Source organism: Pan paniscus, chromosome 1 (genome assembly GCF_029289425.2).
Source record: "Pan paniscus chromosome 1, NHGRI_mPanPan1-v2.0_pri, whole genome shotgun sequence".
Taxonomy (NCBI): domain Eukaryota; kingdom Metazoa; phylum Chordata; class Mammalia; order Primates; family Hominidae; genus Pan; species Pan paniscus.
Genome location: NC_073249.2, coordinates 149,073,199 through 149,097,667, shown reverse-complemented (window position 1 = coordinate 149,097,667; position 24,469 = coordinate 149,073,199). Strand labels below are relative to the sequence as shown.

At 38.7% G+C, this 24,469-nt stretch overlaps 1 protein-coding gene across 8 annotated transcripts in view; it reads left to right on the top strand.

The window, feature by feature from the left end:
• Positions 1 to 24,469, top strand: part of MIGA1 (mitoguardin 1) — a 96,627-nt gene that overhangs the window by 11,685 nt on the left and 60,473 nt on the right. For all 8 annotated transcript variants that reach the window (XM_055117098.2, XM_008959923.4, XM_008959925.4 and 5 more), the window contains exons 3-7: positions 11,316 to 11,493; positions 13,262 to 13,398; positions 16,950 to 17,076; positions 21,414 to 21,547; positions 22,785 to 22,908. In XM_055117098.2, the coding sequence (XP_054973073.2) occupies positions 11,316 to 11,493; positions 13,262 to 13,398; positions 16,950 to 17,076; positions 21,414 to 21,547; positions 22,785 to 22,908 (700 nt within the window). The remainder of the gene's footprint in view (positions 1 to 11,315; positions 11,494 to 13,261; positions 13,399 to 16,949; positions 17,077 to 21,413; positions 21,548 to 22,784; positions 22,909 to 24,469) is intronic.

Below are 24,469 nucleotides of genomic sequence, written 5' to 3'. Positions count from 1 at the left end.
CTTTTATCCCATTTCCCCCAATGGTTACATTTTATATGACTATAGTACAATATCACAATCAAGAAATTGACAGTGACAATGTATGTATATAATTCTATGCCAAGCCATTTTATCATATGCATAGATTTATGTAACCACAGCCTCTATCAAGATCCAGAACTCTTCTATCACCTTAAAGATTTACCTCTTGCATCCTCTTTATAATCACACTCACACCTTTCTTTTTTTGTCTCACTCTGTCCTCCAGCCTGGAGCGCAGTGACGCAGTCTCGGCTCACTGCAAGCTCCGCCTCCCGGGTTCAAGTGATTCTCCTGCCTCAGTCTCCTGAGTAGCTGGGACTACAGGCTCCCACCACCACACCCGGCTAATTTTTTGTGTTTTTAGTAGAGACGGGGTTTCACCATGTTAGCCAGGATGGTCTTGATCTCCTCACCTCGTGATCTGCCCGCCTCGGCCTCCCTAAGTGCTGGGATTATAGGCATGAACCACTGCGCCCGGCCGCCCGGCCCCCACCTTTCTTTGCACCATTCCTTTTTTTTTTTTTTTGAGACAGAGTTTTGCTCCTGTTGCCCAGGCAGGAGTGCAGTGGTGCGATCTTGGCTCACTTGCAACCTCCACCTCCCAGGTTCAAGCGATTCTCCTGCCTCAGCCCCCTGAGTAGCTGAGATTACAGGTGCCCACCATCATGCCCGGCTAATCTTTTGTATTTTTAGTAGAGATGGGGTTTCACCATGTTGGCCAGGTTCGTCCCAAACTCCTGACCTCAAGTTATCCACCCGCCTCAGCCTCCCAAAGTGCTGGGATTACAGGTGTGAGCCACTGTGCCTGGCCCCTCGAACCATTCCTAATCCCTGGTGAACCCTAATCTGTTTTCCATCTATAGTTTTGTCATTTCAAGACTGCTATATAAGGCTGAGAACAGTGGTTTATTCCTGTAATCCCAGCACTTTGGCTGGCAGGAGGATTGCTTGAGACCAGGAGTTTGAGACCAGCCTAGGCAATATAGTGAGACCTTGTCACTACAAAAATAAAAATAAATATAAGCTGGGCGTGGTGGTAGGTGCCTATAGTTCTAGCTGAGGAGGCTGAGAAGAGAGGATCACTTGAGCCCAGAATTTCAAGGATGTATTAAGCTCTGATTGCATTATTGCACTCCAGCCTGGGCAACAGAGCAAGACCCTGTCTCTTAAAAAAAAAACAAAAAAAACCAAAAAACTGCTATATAAATGGAGTCACACAGGCTGTTACCTTTTGAAATTGGCCTTTTTTCACTCAGCATAATGCCCTTGAGATCCAGCAAAGCTGTTGAATGTATTACCAGTTTGTTCCTTTTTATTTTGTACTCCATGGTATGTATGGATGTACCACAATTTGTTAACCATTCATTTACTGAGGGTCATTTAATATTACAAAATAAACCTGCTTTAAACATTTGCTTGTAGGTGTTTGTGTGGACATGTTTTTATTTTTCTGGGGTAAATGCTCAGAAGTATATATTTAAGTTTTTTTTTTTTTTTTTTTTTTTAAAACAGAGTGTTGCTCTGTCACCCAGACTGGAGTGCAGTGGTGTGATCTTGGCTCATTGCAACCTCAGTCTCCTGGGTTCAAGTGGTTCTTGTGCCTCAGCCTCCTGATTTGGTGGGATTACAGGCGCACACCACCACGCCTGGCTAATTTTTGTATTTTTAGTAGAGACAGGGTTTCACCATCTTGGCCAGGCTGGTCTTGAACTCCTGACCTCAAGTGATCTACCTGCCTCAGCCTCCCAAAGTGGTGGGATTACAGGCATGAGCCACTGCGCCTGGCCCAATACTTAGTTTTTAAAGAAATTACAAAATTAATTATTGGCTGTATCATTTTACATTACTACCATCAAAGTATGAGAAGTCTAGTTTTCCCATATTCTCACCAGCATTTGGTATTGTCACTTCAAAATAATTATTTTAGATGTTCTAATATAACTGAACAAAAGTCTGGCTGCTCACTGCTTGAGGACCAAAACATGAGAAAGAAAGAGTGGTGAAAGGAAAGCAACTTTATTGAAATGCTAGCAGTTGGGATAGGCTAGGCTTATGTCTCCAAAAGACCATTTCAAGTGTTAGGCTGAGGGAAGGGGTTTAAAAAGAGGAGACTTGGTATGGGAAACATAAGAGTAACACAGGATGCAGGTTCCTATGTGTTGTTCCAAGGACTATCTCGAATTATTGTCTGCCTGGAGTACAGGCTGGTGCCATTTTATTTGCTGCTGAGTTACAGATGATCAGTTTTGAGGTAATCTCCCTGTAGAGGAGAATTCATTCCACAGCTGGGTCTTTTTGCCTGGGTTGTTGTAGCCCCTGGAATTTCTTAACAAGCATGCAGTTAGGTAAGTGTGCATGGTGCAAGGGAGTGTCTGGTGGGAAAGAGAGGGGAGCAGAGTTCAAAGAAGATTTCAAGGCCATATTTTAAGACTTAGGACACAAAGTTTCTACAGTTTGTTTCAAAGTTACATCTTAAGCTAGAGAAAAAGGAGAAAAAAAGTTTTAAAATGCATTTCAAAGCTGAAATACTCAGTTACACTAATAGTTTTGTACTGGTATCTCACTGTGGTCTTAATTTGCATTTCCCAATTGGCTAATGATGTTGAACATCTTCTTGGGTTTGTGTGTGTTTGCCATCTGTATATCATCTTCAATGAAATGAAATGTCTCTTCATGTCCTTTGCCCATTTTCTAAATTGGATTGTTTGCTTTTTTTTTTTTTTTTTTTTTGAGACGGAGTCTCACCCTTGTAGCCCAGGCTGGAGTGCAGTGGCGCGATCTCAGCTGACTGCAACCTCTGCCTCCCGGGTTCAAGTGATTCTCCTGTCTCAGCCTCCTGAATAGCTGAGATTACAGGCATGCAGCACTATGCCCGGCTAATTTTTTTGTATTTTTAGTAGAGACGGGGTTTTACCACGTTGGCCAGCCTGGTCTTGAACTCCTGACCTTAGGTGATCTGCCCGCCTCAGCCTCCCAAAGTACTGGGATTACAGGCATGAGCCACAGCACCCGGCCTGTTTTTTTTGTTTGTATGTTTTTTGTTTTTTAAAGAGAGGGTCTCTCTGTTGCCCAGGCTGGAGTGCAGTGGTGTGATATCGGCTCATTGTAGCCTCAATCTTCTGGGCTCAAGCAATTCTCTCACTTTAGTCTCCTCATTAGCTGTGACGCAGGCATGCACCACCATGCCTGGCTAATTTTTGTATTTTTTGTAGAGACGGGGTCTCACCATGTTGCCCAGGCTGGTCTGGAACTCCTGAGCTCAAGCAATCTGTCCGCTTTGGCCTCACAAAGTGCTGGGATTATAGGCATGAGCCATGGTGCCTAGCCTATTTGCTTTTTTTACTGTTGAATCCTGAGAGGTTTTTTTGTTTGTTTGTTTGCTTGTTTGTTTTGTTCTGTTTTGAGAAAGGATTCCCTCTATCATCCAGACTGGAATGCAGTGGCACAATCTTGGCTCGCTGCAACCTCTGCCTCCCAGGCTCAAGTGATTCTCATGCCTCAGCCTCCTGAGTAGCTGGGACTACAGGCATGCGCCACCATGCCCAGCTAATTTTTTTTTTTTTTTTGTATTTTTAATAGAGATGGGGTTTCACCACATTGCCCAGGCTGGTCTACCTGACTTCAAGTGATCTGCCCACCTCAGCCTCCCAAAGTGCTGGGATTACAGGCGTGAACCACTGTGCCTGGCTGCTTTACTAAAATTTTATCTTTTTTTTTTTTTTTTTTTTTTTTTTGAGACAGGGTCTCACTCTGTCGCCCAGGCTGGAGTGCAGTGGCGCGATCTCAGCTCACTGCAACCTCTACCTCCTGGGTTCAAGCAATTCTCGTGCTTCAGCCTCCCAAGTGGTTGGTATTACAGGTGAGCGCCACCACACCTGGCTAATTTTTTATTATTTTTTGTAGAGATGGGGTTTCGCCATGTTGGCCAGGCTGGTCTCGAACTCCTGACCTCAAGTGATCTGCCCGCCTCAGCCTCCCAAAGTGTTGGGATTACAGCCATGAGCCACCGCGCCTGGCCTTAAACTTTTATTTTGAAAGAATTTTATTTACCAAAGAGTTGCAAAGATTGTACATAGAATTCTCGTGTATGCTTTGTATTAACATCTTAATATTAATGTCTGTTATAACTCTAATACAACTATCAAAACTAAGATTAACATTGTAATCTTAATTTTGTAAGTAATATTCTTAACTACACTATAGACTTTATTTAGGTTTTATTACTTTTTTCCACCTTATATCCTTCAGGATCTTATCTAGGTTCCCACATTGCATTTAGTTGTCAGGTTTCCTTAGTCTTCTCCAATCTGTGACAGTTCTTTCAGTTTTCCTTGGTTTATATGACCTGCTGCTTTTGAAATATATAGGATAGGTATTTTGCAGAATGTCCCTCAGTTGAGTGTGTCTTATGTTTTCTCAGGGTTGGATTCAAGTTATGCATTTTTGGCAAGATGTCACAATATCAGGGGATACATGATGATGTCTGTGTGCCTTGTTACTGGTGATAGTAGCTTTGATCACTGGTCAGGCATGGTGTCTCATTCCTATAATCCCAGCACTTTGGCATGACAAGGTGGGAGGATTACTTGAACACAGTGATGCATGTCTGTAGTCCCAGCTACTCTGGAGGCTAAAGTGGGAGGATCGCTTGAGCCCTGGAGTTTTAAGGCTCTGGTGAGCTGTGATTGCACACTGCACGCTAGCCTGGGCAACAGAGCGAGACCCTGTCTTTTGAAAAAAGGCACACACACACACCCCTTGATCATTTAGTTAAGGATGTGTCTGCCACACTTTTCCACTTTTTCTCCTTTGTAAATAAGAAGTTTGGAGGTAGAGACTTTGACACTGTAAGATATCTTACTTTAGTACTTATTTCTTGATGCTGCCTTCAGGAGTTTTTTTTTTTTTTTTTTTTTTTTTTAAGATGCACTCTTGCTCTGTTGCCCAGGCTGGAGTGCAGTGGCGTGATCTCGGCTCACTGCAATCTCCACCTCCCGGGTTCAAGCAATTCTGCTGTCTCAGCCACCCGAGTAGCTGGGACTACAGGCGCATGCCACCATGCCCAGCTAATTTTTGTATTTTTAGTAAAGATGGGGTTTCACCATATTGGTCAGGCTGGTCTTAAACGGCTGACCTCAGATGATCCACCTGCCTCGGCCTCCCAAAGTGCTGGGATTTACAGGTGTGAGCCACTGCACCCAGCCAGCAGTTCTTACTGAAGTGTTTATTGGTGATTTTCTATTTCCTTCATTACTTCTACATTTATTATTTGGAATATTTTTCTTTTTTTTTCTTTTTCTTTTTTTTTTTTTGAGATAGTTTCTTGCTCTGTTGCCCAGGCAGGAGTGCAGTGGCACAATCATGGCTTACTGCAGTCTCAAACCCCTCGGCTCAAGCGATCCCCCTACCTCAGCCTCCAAGTAGCTGGGACTATGGGTGCCCACTGCCATACCCTGCCAATTTTTGGATTTTTGTTAGAGATGGAGCTTCACCATGTTGCCCAGGCTGGTCTCAAACTCCGGCTCAAGTGATCTCTCCACCTTGTCCTCCCAGAGGTGTGAGCCACCATGCCGGGCCTGGTATATTACTTTCTTTTTTTTTTTTTTTGGAGAGAGTCTCACTCTGTCGTTCAGGCTGGAGTGTAGTGGCACGATCTCGGCTCACTGCAACCTCTGCCTCCTGGGTTCAAGCGATTCTCCTGCCTCAGCCTCCTGAGTAGCTGGGATTACAGGTGTGCGCCACCATGCCTGGCTAATTTTTTTTTTTGTATTTTTAGTAGAGACGGGGTTTCACCATGTTGGCCAGGCTAGTCTGGAACTCCTGACCTCAAGCTATCCACCCGCCTCAGCCTCCCAAAGTGCTGGTCATATTGATACTTCTGACTTCAATCCAACAACAGATATTTCATTTTAGCATTCCTAGTTGGATCATTTGTGACGTGTTTATTCAGCAGTGAGACACCTGGCTCTCATTAACTATAGTGTATTACTCATAATATATTTACTTATTATAATATCTAGTGTACACATAAAGAAATTTCAGAATTTGCACCCCAATACTCCTCTTTTTAAAATTCAACTTAATTTTTTTTTTTTTTTGAGATGGAGTCTCTCTCTGTCGCCCAGGTTGGAGCACAGTGGCATGATCTCGGCTCACTGCAAGCTCTGCCTCCTGGGTTCACGCCATTCTCCTGCCTCAGCCTCCCAAGTAGCTGGGACTACAGGCACCCGCCACCATGCCGGCTAATTTTTTTATATTTTTAGTAGAGACGGGGTTTCACCATATTAGCCAGGATGGTCTCGATCTCCTGACCTCGTGATCCACCCGCCTTGGCCTCCCAAAGTACTGGGATTACAGGCATGAGCCACCGTGCCTGGTCTTAATTTTTTTTTTTTTTTTAAGAGATGGAGTCTCACTTTGTCACCCAGGCTGGAGTGCAGTGGTGCAATAGTAGTTCACTGCAACCTCGAACCCCTGGGCTCAAGTTATTCTCCTGCCTCAGTTTTCCAAATAGCTGAGACTACAGGCAGGTAACACTGCAGTTGGCCCCAGTACTACTTTGAGAAACAAATTTACCAACAGGTTACAGTATTTATGTCTAACGCTTTTTGTCTGTAGTCTTACAATATCCAGGCAAAACACTGTCACTTAGGTCAGCGCCTTTCTTCCTCACACCCTTCAGTGTGCTTCATTTGGAACAAAGTTTGATTTACTTTTCACAGCCTGCGATTTATCTTTGGATCCATCTGTGATCCCATATCCTGGTTGATTTTTTTTCAATTGACATGGAGCACAATTTGTTCTTTGTTGTGCCCAGTTCTGTGTGTTTTTACAGCTATGCAATCATGTGTCCATCACCACAGCACCAAACAGAACAGTTCTTCATCCCCAGAGTTCCTGTGTGCTGCCCCTTTGTGGTCACCTCTGACCGCTAGCTGCCATTGATGTTTTCTGTCCCTGTAGTTTTATCTTTACCCACAAATGTCACATAAATGGAATTAAACAACGTATAATCTTTTAAAATTGGCTTCTTCCTTTTACCATAATGCATTTGAAATTCATCCACATTGTTGTTTGTCTGAATAGTTTGTCCTTTTTTGTTGATGAGTAACGTTCCATTGTATGAATGTACTACAGTTTATCTGTTCACCTGTTGAAGGGCATCCAGGTTGTTTCTGATTTTAGGTGATTATGAGGTCATACATATTTTCTCCTGTGTTTTCTTCTAGAAATTTCTTCTTTGGATTTTCTTTCTACCTTTGACAAAAATAGATTGACTATATGTTTGTGTGTGTTTCTTGCAGGCTGTCTATTCTACTGTATTGATCTATACGTCCACACTGTATTGCCTGTTGCTTTACAGTTAAGTCTTGAATTCAGCTATTTTGAGTTCTGCAACTTTGTTCTTTTTAAAATTGTTTTGGTTCCTCTAGTTCTTTTGCCTTTTCTTAATTTTTTAAAAATAAGCTTATCAGTAACTACAAAAATTTTTCTGGGTTTTTTATTTGGATTATGTTGTTTATGTAGATCAAATTGGAGAGAAAAATTTCTATAATCCATGAATATGATGTCTCTCTCCTTTTATTTTCTTTGATATCTTTTGTGTTTCATTGTTACCTAGCACAGATTTTATTAGATTTAGCTCTAGTATTTTCCTTTTCTTTTTCTTGGTGCTATTATAAATAGTATTACTTTTTGAAATTCAAATTCCGGTTGCTTATTGCTTTTATACAGAAATACAGTTGATATTGTATATTGACTTTGTATTCTGTTATCTTGTGAAACTTACCTACTAGTTATAGGAGCTTTTTTGTAGATTCTTTGTAACTTTATAGACAGCTGTATCATATGTGAATAGTTTTACTTCTTCCTTTCTAATATGTATTTCTTTTATTCCTGTTTCTTAATTTTTTGTACTGGCTAGTACTTCTAATACGACATTGGTGAAATGACATCCTTGCCTTGTTCATGATCTTATGGGGAAAGCATTTAGTTTTTCACCATTAAGCATGATCTTAGCTACAGGTTTTTAAAATAAATACCCTTTATCAGATGGAGGAATTTCCCTTTTGTGTTAGTTCCCCAGAGTTACCATAACAAATTACTACAAACTTGGTGACTTAAAACAATAGAAATTTAATTTTTTAATTATGGAGGCTGAAATCACAGTGTAGCAGAGCCACACTTCCTCTGAAGGTTCTAGGGGAGAATCCTTCCTTGCCTTTTCCAGCTTCTGGTGACTCCAGACATTCTTGGCTGTAGCAGCATGGATTAGTCAGTTCTCACTCTGCTGATAAAGACATACCTGAGACTGGATAATTTATAAAGAAAAAGAGGTTTAATGGACTCACAGTTCCACATGGCTGGTGAGGCCTCACAATTATGGTAGAAGGCAAAAGGCGCGTCTTCCATGGCGGCAGACAAGAGAGAAGTGAGAGCCAAGCGAAAGGAGTTTCCCCTTATAAAAGCATCAGCTCTTGTGAGACATATTCTCTACCACGAGGACAGTAGGAAACTGCCCCTATGATTCAATTATCTCCCACGGGGGCCAACTCACAACACGTGGGAATTATGGGCGCTACAATTCAAGACGAGATTTGGGTGGGGATATAGCCAAACCATATCACAGCATAGCTTCAGTCTCTTTACATGGCCTTCCCCTTTGTGTATTTATGGCTTACAAAGATACTCTCATTGGATTGAGGGCACACCCTAATCCAGTATGGTCTCATCTGAATTCTTACTTTAATTATATCAGCAAAGACCCTATTTTCAAATATGATCACATTCTGATGTTCCAGGTGGACATGAATCATTCTGGGACACTATTCAACCTACTACACCTTCTATTCCTAATTTGCTGGGAGTTTTTAAGTAGTCATAAATGGATGTTGAATGTTTTAAAGTATTCTTTTCACATCTGTTGAGATAATATTATGGCTTTCTTTAGTTGATATTATGGTAAGTTACATTGATTTTTAAATGTTGAACCAGATTTGCATTCCTAGGATGTATACCACTTGGTTATTTATATATTTTTTAATATATTGATGGATTTTATTTGTTAATATTTTGTGGAAGATTTTTTGCATCTATCAATGAGGGATATTAACCTATAGTTTTATTTTTTGTGATGTCTTTGTGTGGCTTTGATATTAACTGTCCCCCACTTAACAATTTTTTGACTTCAAGATGATGCACAACCATTGCAAATTTGACATAATGTACGGTATTCAATAAATTACTTGAGATATCTAAGACTTTCTCATAAAAGAGGCTTTGTGTTACATGATTTTGCCCAAATGTAGACTAATGTATTAATAAGTGTTCTGAGCATGTTTAAGATAGGCTAGTTTAAGCCATGATGTTTGGTAGTTTGGGTTTATTAAATCAATTTCTGACTTATGTTTTTAAACTTAGGATGGGTTTATTGGCTATAACCCCATTATAAGTCAAACAGCATCTGGACTAGACCGATAACATGATTAGGACGTATCCTCATTGTGTGAAATTGATACTGTTTCTTCTTTAACTACTTGGTGTAATTTGGCCTTCAGTTTTCTTTGTTGGAAGGTTTTTAACTACCTATTCAATTTCTTTAATAGATATTTAACTGCTCGTGTTACCTGTTTTTTTTTCCGAGTGAGTTTTGATTTTGTCCTTTGTGGTCATAGAATTGTTTATAGGATCCTTTTTACAGACCTTCGTGAGGTCTGCAGTAATGACTCCTCCTCTTTTTTTTCTGGTTTTGGTAATTTGTGTCATTCTTGCTTTTTTTTCTTAATGAGACTGGCTAGAGGTTTTATTAGTTTTCCTTCCAAAAAAAAAACCAGCTGTTGGTCTTATTGATTTCTGCTTTAATCTTTATAATGCTTCCTATATCCTGCTTGTTTTAGGTTGAATTTGTACTTCTTTTTCTAGATTCTTAAGTCGAAAGCTTAGATTACTGATTTGATATCTTTCCTTTTTTAATATAAGCATTTAATGGCATAAATTTCTCTCTAAAGTTAAAGATGCATCCACAGTTTAAGGCTTTTGTTCTTTAATGGGGATAGAGGAGAAAGGTTATGGTGCTGGTTCATGCCCTCCACAGAAGCTGCTGTTTCCCTCTCTCTGTACCATTAGGGAGACTTTTGTAGGACTCTTTCAGTATTTTCTACGAGTGCCTGGTGATTCTTGATGATAAGATATGCAAGAAAGGTGTGGATTTCACCTACATTTGCAGCACCTCTCTCCCGCCTCTCAACAGTGTATTCTTTCTCCACCAGTTTTGAAACGATGCTTGCTGACCTCTTCTTGCTAACGTCATGCTGTGTCTTGTCCGTGTAAGCCAATGCTAATGTCTTACCTCTCTGCAAATGCCTGTCTTATTAGTTTAGGGGGCAATTGGTTGCCCTCTGATCTCCGTATTCTGATGGAGTCAGAATACTTTATTTTGTTGTTGGAGGGTTGAAAGTGACATTCTTTCCAGCTCTCAACATTCCAAGCCTTTAGCTTTATTTTAGAGTTCCTTTGCTTTTAGGTATTTAATAGTGTTTGTCTCCCAAGAGAAAGTTAATCGCTTCTTGCTCTGATGTTAGTACTTATATAACTTAGTACTTGTATAACTGTATTTATCACATTATGCTGTAATTATTTGCCAATATATCTGTCTCCACTCTTAGCACACTGCTTGAGGGAAATAGAAGAGTATATGCAAAATGCAAGATCTGTGACCTCCGTATACCTAGTGCTTCCTGATTGGTTGTAGGCACTTATTATGTGCTCATAGAATAGAATTACAGTAAGATTTTAATTTATAACACAGTCCTGGTACTTTAAGATTCTGAAGAAATATTTGTTAAATAATTTGTGAATAAAATGGCTTATTTAGAAAGTATTTAGAAATGGATTTAGCTTCTATTTCCTCATATTTCCAGATAGTTTTTTTTTAAAGCTCAGTTTAATCATCCCTGTAAAAAATCTTGCTGTGATTCAGACAGAAGATTCAGTTGCGTGAATTAATCCTTAATTGCTCAAAAAATATTAACGGGGTTGAATTATTTTCTGCTCCTATTGACTTTGGGGTAATATTGTTTACCTGAGATCTTCAGAGTAGTGAGTAATAAATTACAACATTTAAGATATTTTTTAAAAAATCAAATTGGGCTAGCTTGTCATTGAAAGAGTGAAATGATATTCTCTTGATAGTATTTAGAAATAGGTTAGATTAAGAGTAAGTTTAGTTATTAGGTCCTTCTTTTAAGTGAACAAATTAAAGAGATTTTTTTCAATTTTAACTGAATCTTTTCCAGATCAAATTTTCTCCGGTGGCTAAAAAGTTGTTTGTGGTAACTGCAGTGAGTGCTATATCTGTAATTTTTCTGGCCCATCACTTTAAAAGAAAACGTGGAAAGAAGAAAGGAAAAATATTACCATGGGAACCAGAGCACCTCATACTTGAATACACTAAAAGAGCAGCATCAGACAAAGGTATGTGGAAATAGTTGAAGTAAGTGTACAAAAGAAATTTTATGTGTAAATCATAACTGGAATACAGTGATTTTGGTCTTTTAGTCTCCAGAATTTTCTTCCTAATATATTATTTAACTCAAAAGTAGTACAGATTTATTTTAGAAAGATTAGAAAATGTAGATAAGCAAACAAAAAATTAAAATTACTTGACATTCTGGTACCCAGAAATAACTACTGATAATACTTTCATGTATATCAGTCCACTTATATTTGTATTTAAATGTCATATTGAGACATAAAATGTTATATACAAGTAAATTATTTATGTATTTTAAGTAAAATTGTAATCAGACATTTTGTAACCTGCTTTTAAGATATTTGACAGTGTGGAAGAATGTCTTTCCAGGTCAATAAATATCCCTCTGTGCTATCATTTTTAATATATAACTAGTGTTAATTTGTATGAATGTACCCCAATTTATTTAATCATTTCCCCATTGTTCCCTTTAGGATGTTTGTGTTTTTCTTATTTTGTGTATCCTTGTCTATTTTCCTTAGTATGTAGAGTTCAAGAAGTAAGTTGCTGTCTTTTAAAGGATCTTTAATTTTTGGTAAAGATATCGTATGAATAAAAATAATTCCTTAAACATGCTGAGTTTCTTAGTTTTTTATTATTTAGTGAGTGTGTGATATGCTTTTGTGAGTCATCTGTCCAGCATACAATTAATGAGTGACTATTTCGTACTGAGTGCAGTGAACATTGCAACAGTAATGATTGCTGTCACTTGCTGAGATTTTATTATGTCTCAGGTAAGTGCCATATATTCAGTGCTTTATTTAACCTTACAGCAATCCTGTGAATTAGGACTATAGTCTTGTTATTGTTTCTATATTCTACATAAAGAAAACTGAGATATGCAAAAGCTAAGTGACTTGCCCAAGGTCATATAATTTATAAGTGCCGGGATTTGAATCCAGGAACATCTTAACTGCTGCATTAAGAAAAACTTATGCAGCATGGTGACTCGTTACTATAATTCCAGCACTTTGGGAGGCCAAAGCAGGAGGATGGCTTGAGCCCAGGAGTTTAAACCAGCCTGGACAACATAGTGGGACCACATCTTTACCAAAATAACAATAAAAAAATTGTTTTTTTTGGTGTGGTGGCACAGCTAGCTAGTCCCAGCTACTCGGGAGGCTGAAGTGGGAGGATCACCTGACCCAGGAGGTCAGTGCTGCAGTGAGACATGATTGCACCACTGCACTCCAGCCAGGGTGACAGAGTGAGATCTTTTCTCAAAAAAAGGAAAAAAAACCCCAAAAAACTAATGTCAGTCTTAGAAGAATGGATAGATGAGTAGAAGAGGCAGAAGTATAACTAATTTCAATGCAATGAGATTTGGGTAAGGTTTAGATGTAATTCAGAAAAGGAAATGCCTGTATTTTGTTAAATTTACAGTTTAACAAAATTGTAAATTTAACATAGTCACCAGTATTTTTATACTGGTTACAATAGACCATTCAAATACCATCCTAATTTATTAGGTGAATATTCTATTCTTCATTTCAGAAGCAGATTTTAGCAGTGTTGAAAAAAGATTATATAAGATTATATAAAGATTTAGATTTTAATAATGATGTACATGTAATAATTTACACAAGTGAGTGATGCATGTTTTAAAATTAGAAGCTTTCTGGATGAATATATTATAAACTCTGAAATTTTTACCTGAAATTTATCATTGGCATTATTGATACTTTTAATATTAGTATGTTTATTTGATAGGTTCAAGTTGTTCCAGTAGCAGACAGAATTTGACATTATCTTTAAGTTCTACCAAAGACAAAGGATCTCAAGTTTGTAACTATGCTAATGGAGGACTTTTCAGTAAATATTCAGGTTCTGCACAGAGTTTGGCCTCTGTAAGTACAGAAAAAATATCAATTTTTAAAATTTTTGTTTATATGTCTTCTGTGATCTATTAGTTTAAGTGTCATATACTTATAGTTCTTAGTATGGAAATACTCTTAAGAAATCGTCTGAATGTGCTTTCTTTAGGCAAGTAAAATACCTTTTTGCTGACTATTAGTCAATTTGGTTCTAGGTTTCTTTGAATAAGTGATGTGGTCTCATGGGGTCCTGTGAAAATAGTGTTGACGTAGAAGTATTGCTTCAAAATTAGATGTTCTTGTTTTCACTTATTTGTGGGAGCTAAAAATTAAAACAATTGAACTCATGGAGATAGAGAGTAGAATGATGGTTACCAGAGGCTGGGAAAGGTAATGGGGGGTGGAGGGGAAGTGGAATGGTTAATGGGTAAAAAAATATAGGCAGATAGAATAAATAAGATCTAGTGTTTGATAGCACAATAGGGTGACTGCAGTCAACACAAAGTATTATACATTAAAAAGTAACTAAAAGAGTATAATTAGATTGTTTATAACACAAAGAAGGGATAAATGCTTAAAGATAAAGGTGATGGATACCCCATTTACCCTGATGTGATCACTACATGTTGTATATATCAAAATGTCTTATGTACTCCATAAATATTTACACCTACTATATATCCACAAAAATCAAAAATTAAAATTAAAAAGAGTTATTAATTTAAAAGAATTAGCTGTTCTGCAAGAAGCTGGACAATGCAGCCAGACTTTGTGCTGGGTCACAGTAATCACTTGATGAGCCTACTTAGGTGAAAGTATTTGGTTTGCTGAAGCCAAGTGTGAGGTTCTTCACCTCCTTCTTTGAATCATTAATACAGTATTGACTGACAAGCAGGAGGCTGCCCATCTTTATTTGGAGCATTACTATTAATGCTGATTGACAAGTGAGGAATGAAGTTAGTATTTGTTTAAATCTAATGTGATTTAAACATTAATTTAAAAAACAGGTAGAATATGTACCTGCTATTAAATACAGAACAGGCAAAAGAATATACAATGAGAGCTGGGTGCTGTGGTGGTGCCTATAGTCTCAGCTATTCAGAAGACTGAGGCAAAATTGCTTCAGTCCAGGAGTTTGAAGACAGCCTGGGCAACATAGAGAAACTTTGTCTCTAAAAAAAATAATAATAAAATAAATGTGTTCCTGATCCACTCAATTCCCCGCCATGGAGATAAACAACATTAACAATTTTTTTTTTTTTTTTGAGATGAATTCTTGCTCTGTTGCCCAGGCCGGAGCGCAGTGGCGTGATGAGCTGGAACTCAGCTCATTGCAACCTCCACCTCCTGGGTTCAAGCGATTGTCCTGCCTCAACCTCCCAAGTAGCTGGGATTACAGGCATGTGCCACCACACCCGGGTAGTTTTTGTATTTTTAGTAGAGATGGAGTTTACCATGTTGGCTATGCTGGTCTCGAACTCCTGACCTGGTGATCTGCCTACCTCAGCCTCCCAAACTGCTAGGATTACAGGCATGAGCCACCATGCCTGGCCTGTATTCATTTTTTCTTCATAGTTTATAGAACACCATATTCTGTTCTGTACCTTGCTTCCATATTTCTTTTTTTTTTTCTGAGACGGAGTCTTACTCTGTCGCCCAGGCTGGAGTGCAGTGGCACAATCTACGCTCACTGCAAGCTCTGCCTCCTGGGTTCATGCCATTCTCCTGGCTCAGCCTCCCGAGTAGCTGGGACTACAGGCACCCGCCACCATGCCCGGCTAATTTTTTGTATTTTTTAGTAGAGACGGGGTTTCACCGTGTTAGCCAGGATGGTCTTGATCTCCCGACCTCATGATTCACCTGCCTCGGCCTCCCAAAGTGCTGGGATTACAGGCGTGAGCCACCACACCCGGCCCCTTGCTTCCGTATTTCACTGGAATATATAGCTGCCCTATTCTGTAATGCCTAAAAATGTACTAAATTTTTAAAGGCTCTTCTAGGATAGGAACAGCTAGATCAAAGGCCTACAGACTTTCAGTTTCTCTGTGAAACCGAGCAGCATAATGAAGAATATGCCTATTCTTTTTTTTTTTTTGTCTTTTTGGCAGTGTATTGATGGAATATACCTATTCTTTTTTCTTTTTTTCTTTTCTTTTTTTTTTGAGATGGAGTCTCACTCTGTTGCCCAGGCTGGAGGGCAGTGGTGTGATCTTGGCTCACTGCAACCTCCATCTCCTGGGTTCCAGTGATTCTCCTGCCTCAGCCTCCCGAGTAGCTGGGATTACAGGCGTGCACCACCACACCTGGCTAACTTTTGTATTTTTGCATGGTTTCACCATGTTGGCTTGGCTGGTCTCGAACTCCTGACCTCAAGTGATCTGCCCGTTTCGGCCTCCAAAGTGCTGGGATTACAGGCGTGAGCCTCTGCGCCTGGCCAGAATATGCCTGTTCTATAATGTGAACTTCCTCAGTGTCTGAGAAGTGCCTCTTCTGAATTTCCTCAATTGAAAGTTGAAGCCCTTGTTGACTAGAAGTAGATAAGGTGAATTTCATAATAATAGTGTAACAAGTCTTTAGAATCACTGTACTGTACTTGCCTAACTGAACTAGTCATTCCTCTTTTGTTAAATCTTACAATTTAACAAAAATATAAATTTAACATAGTTGCCAGTATTTTTATACTGATTACAGTAGACCATTCAAATACCACCCTAATTAATTAGGTGAATATTTTACTCTTCATTTCAGAAGCAGCATAATCTGTAGGCTATATGTTGTAACTTGTTGCTCCTAGGCTACAAACCTGTACCACATGCTACTGAACTGAATAATGTAGGCAATTGAAACACAATGGTATTTGTGTATCTAAACATATCTGAACATAGAAAAAGTACAGTAAAAATACAATTTTGTAATCTTACGGTAGGGTTGACTGTTGTATATGTGGTCCGTCATTGACCCAGATGTTGTTATGTCAAAAGTGTCTGTAGTTAGTTTGAGATGCCAGCAGAAGAGCCAAATGGAGTCACCTAAAAGGCAAATGAAAATGTGGGCTTAGATTTCTCAAAACTGAACTGGAATTAGGACAGAACTGGAGTTAGGAATTTGAGAATCGTCTGCATAGAGGTGATTGAAATGATTTGCTCAGTGGACCTTGCTAGGAGAGGGCATTTACAAAGATGATAGTGGCTTTTTTATTTTAGGTATCATTTAGCAGAGAGTCAGCATTGTAAAACATTCTAAAAGAAAAATAAGCTAGCTAGCTTAAATCACAGTAGGTATAGATTTATAAGTGAATGCTTAAAAGAATAAATGATATAAACATAACTGCCTGATTTCTGATGGAAATAAGTGATTTACATTCAAAATACTACTCTTCTTGTGTATTTTTGAGCAAACAGGCTTAGAATAGAGTCGTGATTTCTAAGTTTGATTGATTATCATCAGAATTATTTCTTCATGTGGAAATTACATGGATTGTCTTACCACTAATAGGATTTATAAAAATAATTTGTAAATATGAAAGATCACAACATACTATCATGAAAGAGATTTGAAGTAACTTCTGTCCATCTTAATTTTAGGTCCAGAGTGTCAATTCTTGTCATAGCTGCGCTTGTGGCAATTCTAATTCCTGGGACAAAGCAGATGAAGATGATATTAAACTTGTTAATATTCCTGTGACTACTCCAGAGAACTTATACTTAATGGGTAGGAATGAGATGATAACATTTTAAGATATTGTGCTCATATTTAATTTGTTTTGTTCTTGTTTTTTGTTTATTGAGACAGACAGGGTCTCACTCTGTCACCCAGGCTGGAGTACAGTGGCGCGATTACTGCTCATTGCAGCCTCAACTTCCTGGGCTCAAGTGCTCCTCCCACCTCAGCCTCCTGAGTAGCTGGGACCACAGGCGCATATCACCATGCCCAGCTAATTTTTAAAAAAAATTTTGTAGAGATGGGGTTTTGTCATGTTGCCAGGTTGGTCTTGAACTCCTGAGCTCAAGCAATCTGCCCGCCTCAGCCTCCCAAAGTACTGGGATTACATGCGTGAGCCACCACGGTTGGTGGTAAGTTGAAATTAAAAAACTGAATTGTTCTAAGAGAAGCAACTATAATTTTAAATGTTCTTATATCTGTCGTATCTAGTCTTCATAACGTCATACATTGTGTTAGTTTAAACTAATACAACAAAATTAAAACAGCAGAAAGAGTTTTGGAGGCTAGAATTTCATTATCACTGGGCTGAAATCAATATGTCAGTAGAGCCATGCTCTCTCTGGAGGCTTAGGGGAGAATCTTTTCCTGGCCTCTTCCAGCTTTTGGTGGCTTCCAACATTGTTTGGCTCGTGACCACATCATTCCAGTCTTTACCTTTGTCTTCGTGTCACATTCTCCTCTGTGTGTATCAAATCTCCCTATCTCTCCCTCTCTCTCTTTTTTTTGAGACAGAGTCTCACTCTCGCCCAGGCTAGATAGAGTGCAGTGGTGCAACATCGGCTCGCCGCAACCTCCACCTCCCGGGTTCAAGTGATTCTCATGCCTCAGCCTCCCAAGTAGTTGGGCTTACAGGTGTGCGGCTAATTTTTTGTATTTTTAGTAGAGATGGGGTTTCACCATGTTAGCCAGGCTGGTCTTGAACTCCTGAGCTCAGTTGATTTACCCGCCTCGGCCTCCTAAAGTGCTGGGATTATAGGCGTGAGCCACCTCACCCAGCCACCTTTCTCTTATAAGGACACTTTTGATTAGATTTAGGGCCCACCAGATAAAGTAGGATAATCTCCCTGTGTTGGGATTCTTAATTACATCTAGAAAGATGTAAGATGTTACCTTTATTTATAAGGTAACATTTACATGTTCTAGGAATTAGGACCTGATATCTTTGGGTGACCATTATTCAGCCTACTACACTATCTTAACCTAATCTGTTGACTGTTATATAATGAATCTATCAGAACTCACTTTACTAAATATGTTTTATCTAGCTATCATTTGTATTATATCCAGAAAAAAATTTTAAATAGAAAGAGGCTTTCTGTGTTTCACATCTCAGTATTTCTTGACTTGACCATGAACATGTCTATGGAGCCTCACTGGAGCCCTGAAGAAGAACCAAATGAACCTGTTGTTGAATCAGAAGATTCAAATGCTTTTCCCTGTTCTCTATTCTGTTTCAGGCTATCCTCCTTTTAGTGGAAATGCATACTAAATAAAAAACAAAACCAGTAAACTTGATGTGGCCCTGGCCAGTGAGCAATAAAGGGTTGATGGCTCTGTGTAGAAGGACTGAGTGCCTCAGAATGCATTCCTACTCTCTAGAATAGTTAGACTATCTCATCTCCAGTGCCATCACAGTGGGTATTCCTATGGGGAAAGAAGGTCTCCAGAGAGTTAAATTCACATATTTCTAGATTACTCTGTGTCTAGGAAACTTAACATTCACAGCTTCTGTTAATATTACAAGTTTATGGCTGGATATGGTGGCATGTACCTGTAGTCTTACCTACTTGGGAGGCTGAGGCAGGAGGATCACTTGAACCTAGGAGTTCAAGGTTACAGTGAGCTAATTGTGTCACTGCACTACAGCCTGGGTGACAGAGCCCGTTTTCTTAAAACAACAACAACAACAACAAAAACCTCAGAATATTAAAAATTCAAATTGAAGAAATGTAGAGTAAAACTGGAGACGCCACAGGGGGGTCTTTGTGTTACAGGATTAAGATTGCAAGGAGCCCTGTGGACCACCTGGTATCATCACCCATCTGTTTCAATTCTCTTTATAAAATTGAAGACCTTAAAAAAAGATTGGTGACATATGTTTGACTTGCTGTTACAAAACTGATGATATTTGGTAGTCTGGACTATATTCTATAGTGAGGTAGACATAGTACTTCTTGAGGAGACAGGTTTTATCTTTGTGTTATACAACTCTGCTGTAAAATAATTCTTCCTGAAGCCAAGTGTGGTGGCACATGCTTGTAGTCCCAGCTACTTGAGAGGCTGAAGTGGGAGGATCCCTTGAGCCCAGAAGTACAAGACCAACCTGGGGAACATTGTAAGACCCCATCTGTAAAAAAAGAGACCAAAAAAAACTAAAACAAAAAAAATAATAATTATTCCTGTGTTCATATGTTCAGCCAAAATAATAAGTGTATAGAAGGGATAGTGTGAGAAAAGGATGAAGAAATTAGAGTTGCATAACTTGGAGAAAGGAGAATAGATAGTGATATAATTGGTTTTTATGTGCATAAATGTTTTATGAGGAAGATTCAAAAGCTATTTTTTGCTACAGAAAATCAAACAAGAAGGAAAGGCCTGCATTTCATTTTAAGAAATTTTAGGCCAGGTGCGGTGGCTCACACCTGTAATCCCATAACTTAGGGAGGCTGTGGTGGGAGGATTGCTTGAGCCCAGGAGTTTGAGACCAGCCTAGGTAACATAGTGAAACCTCATCTCTACAAATAAATAAATAAATACATTTAAAAAAATGAAAGAGGCTGGGTGTGGTGGCTCACGCCTGTAATCCCAGCACTTTGGAAGCCTGAGGCTGGTGGATCACCTGAGGTCAGGAGTTCGAGACCAGTGTGGCCAGCATGGTGAAACCCCATCTCTACTAAAAATACAAAAATTAGCTGGGCATGGTGGTACATGTCTGTAATCCCAGTTACTTGGGAGGCTGAGGTAGGAGGTTGCAGTGAGCCGAGATGGTGCCACTGCTCTCCAGCCTGGGCAACAGAGTGAGACTCTGTCTCAATAAATAAATAAATAAATAAATAAATGAATAACAAATAAATACGAAATTGTATTCATTTAGGATTGTAGGTTCTATAGGTAATTGAAGAAATGACTTGAGAGGAGAGGTATTTTTTAGCTACCATATCTTAAAAACATCAAGAGAATGACTTGCCCAGATTCTTAAACAGCTTTTAAAGATCTTTTTCTTTAATATTTAACATCTTAAAAATACTTTAAAAGTTGAAGTTTTAAACTATTTTTGTTTTGTTTGAAGTGCATAATTATTTTTGTAAGCCTTGTTTTTTAATTTGGAGAAAAGGAATCACATGTTCATTTTTTTTCACACAAAGCTTTCTCTCAGCAAGGAAATGAAATTCCTACTTGGACTATAACTAACTTTTGATGGGTTCATTCAGTATCTTGCAGATTTTTAACTCTGGCCCACCAATTTATCCAAATCCGCCTGTTGGGATCATAGTGGTTCAGGACACCCTTTAAGGGACAAAAGGTGGAAAAGGCTTTTATTTTAGACTTCTATATTATTATCTTTTCTTCAGCTTTACTTTCTTTTTTTTGAGACAGAGTCTTGCTCTGTCACCTAGGCTGGAGTACAGTGGTGCAATCTCGGCTCACTGCAACCTCTGCCTCCCAGGTTCAAGCCGATTCTCCCGCATCAGCCTCCTGAGTAGCCATGATTACAGGCACATATCACCACACCTGGCTGCTTTTTGTATTTTTAGTAGAGATGGGGTTTTACCATGTTGGCCAGGCTGGTCTCGAACTCCTGACCTCAGGTGATCCACCCACCTCGGGCTCCCAAAGTGCTGGGATTACAGTCATGAGCCACTGCGCCGGGCCATCTTCAGCTTTACTTTGTTCTTCTGAGAACTTATAAACCCGGTAGCTTTTTGTAAACTGGTTTCTTCTATCTTTCCATTAGTTTTCCTTTTAATTTACAGGGATATTTTGAAACATAGTTGTGTGGCTATAAAAAATAGCTATTACTGTGGAACTTCTGATGAATTCATTATATTCTTTTAGAAAAATTCTGAGCACCATATACATTTGTGTTATATTTTTAAAGAAATGAAAACATATTGGCCATTTTGTCTCTGATTTTTGGTTAACTGGAACCATAGGCTGAGAATGTATTGGGAAACTAAGATTCTGTCATGAAATGATGTATGATTCTTTAGTGTCAAAATTAGACTGTGACATCAGTGATAATGTATGAAAACATTTCAGGCCCCAATAATTTTATTTTGGCATTGATTTTGCTCAGTTAAAATTGTTCTGTTCTTAATTTTTAGGTATGGAATTGTTTGAAGAGGCATTGCGTCGATGGGAACAAGCTCTGACCTTTCGCAATAGACAGGCTGAAGATGAAGCCTGTGGTTCCATTAAACTGGGTGCAGGAGATGCCATTGCTGAAGAAAATGTAGATGTAAGGGTGATTGATTTGAGTGGTCTTCATAATATTAGAAGAATCAAATTTTTTTTTGTTTTTTTGGTAGAGTTAGGGTCTCACTATTGTTACCCAGGCTGAGTCTTGAACTCCTGGGCTCAAGCGATCTTCCCGCCTTGTCCTCTGAGTAGTTAGGACTATAGGGATGCACCACCATGCCAGGCTAATTTTAAATTTTTTGTAAAGATGGTGTCTCACTATGTTGCCCAGGCTGGTCTCGAACTCCTGGCCTCAGGCAGCACTTTCACTTTGGCCTCCCAGAGTGCTGGGGATTATAGGCATGAGCCAAGGTGCTGACCCAAAGTATTTTTTAATGTTGATTCAGTGTATTTGCTTTATGTGCATTTAATAGAACTGTTTTTTTCTTCTTCCTTGGGACAATGTGGGGTATTTCTTATTGGTCTTTTTCTATCCAGGTAGTTGTTAAATGCCAGATTTACCATTCATCAAGTTTATTGACTTTCCCAGGATATGCAAAATAAGCAGATTGATTTCTAAAGGATTTTTTTTAAAGAAATGGGGTCTTGCTATGTTGCCCAGGTTGGAGTACAGTGGTTGTTCATAGGAACAATCATAGTACACTATACCCCAGAACTCCTGGGCTCAATCAATTCTTCTGCCTCAGTCTCCCAAGCAGCTGGGACTGCAGGCACATTCTACCTTGTCTGGCTTGGAATTTTTTAAAGTTTGATTTGTGCTTTGGGATTAATTAAGTGCCATTATGTTCATTAAAATCACATAAAGGTGTAGAGCTAGACTAGTCCTTATTGATTATTTAGTTAAGCTAGTGGTTCTCAAACTTGAGAATGCATAAGAATCACCTAGAGGACTTGTTAAAACACAGATTTGGAGGCCCTACCCCATGGGTTTCTCACTGACTAGGACTGGGATGGATCCTAAGAATTTGCATTTCTACCAAGTTCTTGGGTGATAATGAAGCTGCTGGCTCAGGGACCTTACTTTGAGAACTGCCAATCTAGTCTAACTCCTTAATTTTATAGGTAAAGAAATGGAATCACTAAGAACTAAGGTAATTTTGCCAAAGACACAGCTAGAACCCAGGCCTCTTGACTTCTGCTGCTGTACTCTTTCCACCATCTCTCAGTTGTTTTTTATATTACTCACTTTCTTTGCCTTTTATTTAAAAGTGGGAAAAATATTTAGAATTTTAACATTAGAATTTAATTTGTTCTGTGTACTTTTTCTCTCCTTGTAGGATATTATTAGTACTGAATTTATCCATAAACTCGAAGCTCTGCTGCAAAGAGCCTATCGTCTCCAAGAGGAGTTTGAAGCTACCCTTGGGGCATCTGATCCTAATTCCCTTGCTGATGATATTGGTAAGATGGATATTTCATATGGCTTTTATGAAATGTTTACTTTTCTTTTATATCCTTGGAATCATCTGCATAAGTGTCTGTCTTACGTAATAATAGGTTACTTAAAAAAAAATAAACTAGCCAAGAGAAAAAATTTTTATCATATTTCTTTTTTCTTTCAGTTTTAATTTTCAAATGAACTAATGCCCTTAAGATACAAATTCAAGTACTTATCATAGGCAGGCTGTGACATTATTTTAAAATACATTGTGGGTGAAAAAATCTAGTTAAGAGTGTTGGAGGGAGAAAAGAATAAAAATACACAAATGGGACAGTCCGACTCAGCACTTCAGAAATATGCATATAATATTACTTAAAATACTTTAAAGAATTATGTATGTTGGGACCCACTTTAATCGCAGGATAGCTGTTGATGTAAATAGTACATACATCATTATGGGTCATTACCTTTGTTTCCTACTTTAAAGAGAAAAGAGTTTTAAAGATACTTTTTAAAAAGTTTTTTATTTTTTATTTTTTTGAGACAGGATATCTGTTGCCCAGGTGGGAGTGCAGTGACACGATCACAGCTCACTGCAGCCTTGACCTATTGGGCTCAAGTGATCCACCTGCCTCAGCCTCCCAAGTAGCTGGGACTATAGGCACATGCCACCATGCCTTGCTAATTAAAAAAATTTTTTTTGTGGAGACAAGGTGAGGTTTTTTTCTTTTTTTCTTTTTTTCTTTTTGAGGCAGAGTTTCACTCACTCTGTCACCCAGGCTGGAGTGCAGTGGCATGATCTTGGCTCAACTCAAACTCCGCCTCCCAAGTTCATGCAATTCTCTTGCCTCAGCTTCCTGAGTAGCTGGGATTGCAGGCATGTGCCACCATACCCAGCTAATTTTTGTATTTTTATTAGAGGCGGGGTTTCACCATGTTGGCCAGGCCGATCTCCACTCTTGACCTCAAGTGATCCTCCCACCTCAGCCTCCCAAAGTGCTGGGATTACAGGCGTGGACCACCATGCCTGGCCAAGGTGAGGTTCTTGAATGAAGTCTTGGAAGAAAGGAATGATTAAAGTTGCTTCTTCAACTTCTATAAATGCCCCCAAAGAAAGAAAGAAGACAAAATTACATGGTTTTTTTGGTCAAAAATAATTTAAGTCTTTTTTAATATGAAGAGGATTATTATTTTCCAATTAAAATAAAAGCTAAGGAGTTTTAACTTTTTCCACATTAGTACTGAAAGCAGCTGAACTTTGAGATATTTATATCTATGCATTTTGAGTTTAGGTAAAAGATTTTGTTTGTATTAGAATTATGAATTACTGTGTATATGTCATAAGGTTATATGAAATCTCTTTGGTCTCTGCTTTGTCGTACTATTATTGTCACCAAACATTATTTATTAGACTTGAGTGTTTTTTAATAGCTTCTCTGCTATTAGCATAGGCATAATGTTTTGACATAGCTAGGAGATTACAGTCTAGAAAAAAAGTAGGCAGTATTCGTATCAACAAATATAATTTGTCAAAGCTTTATATTAATTTTTTCTACAGTTTCTTTTGTAACTTTAATTAGA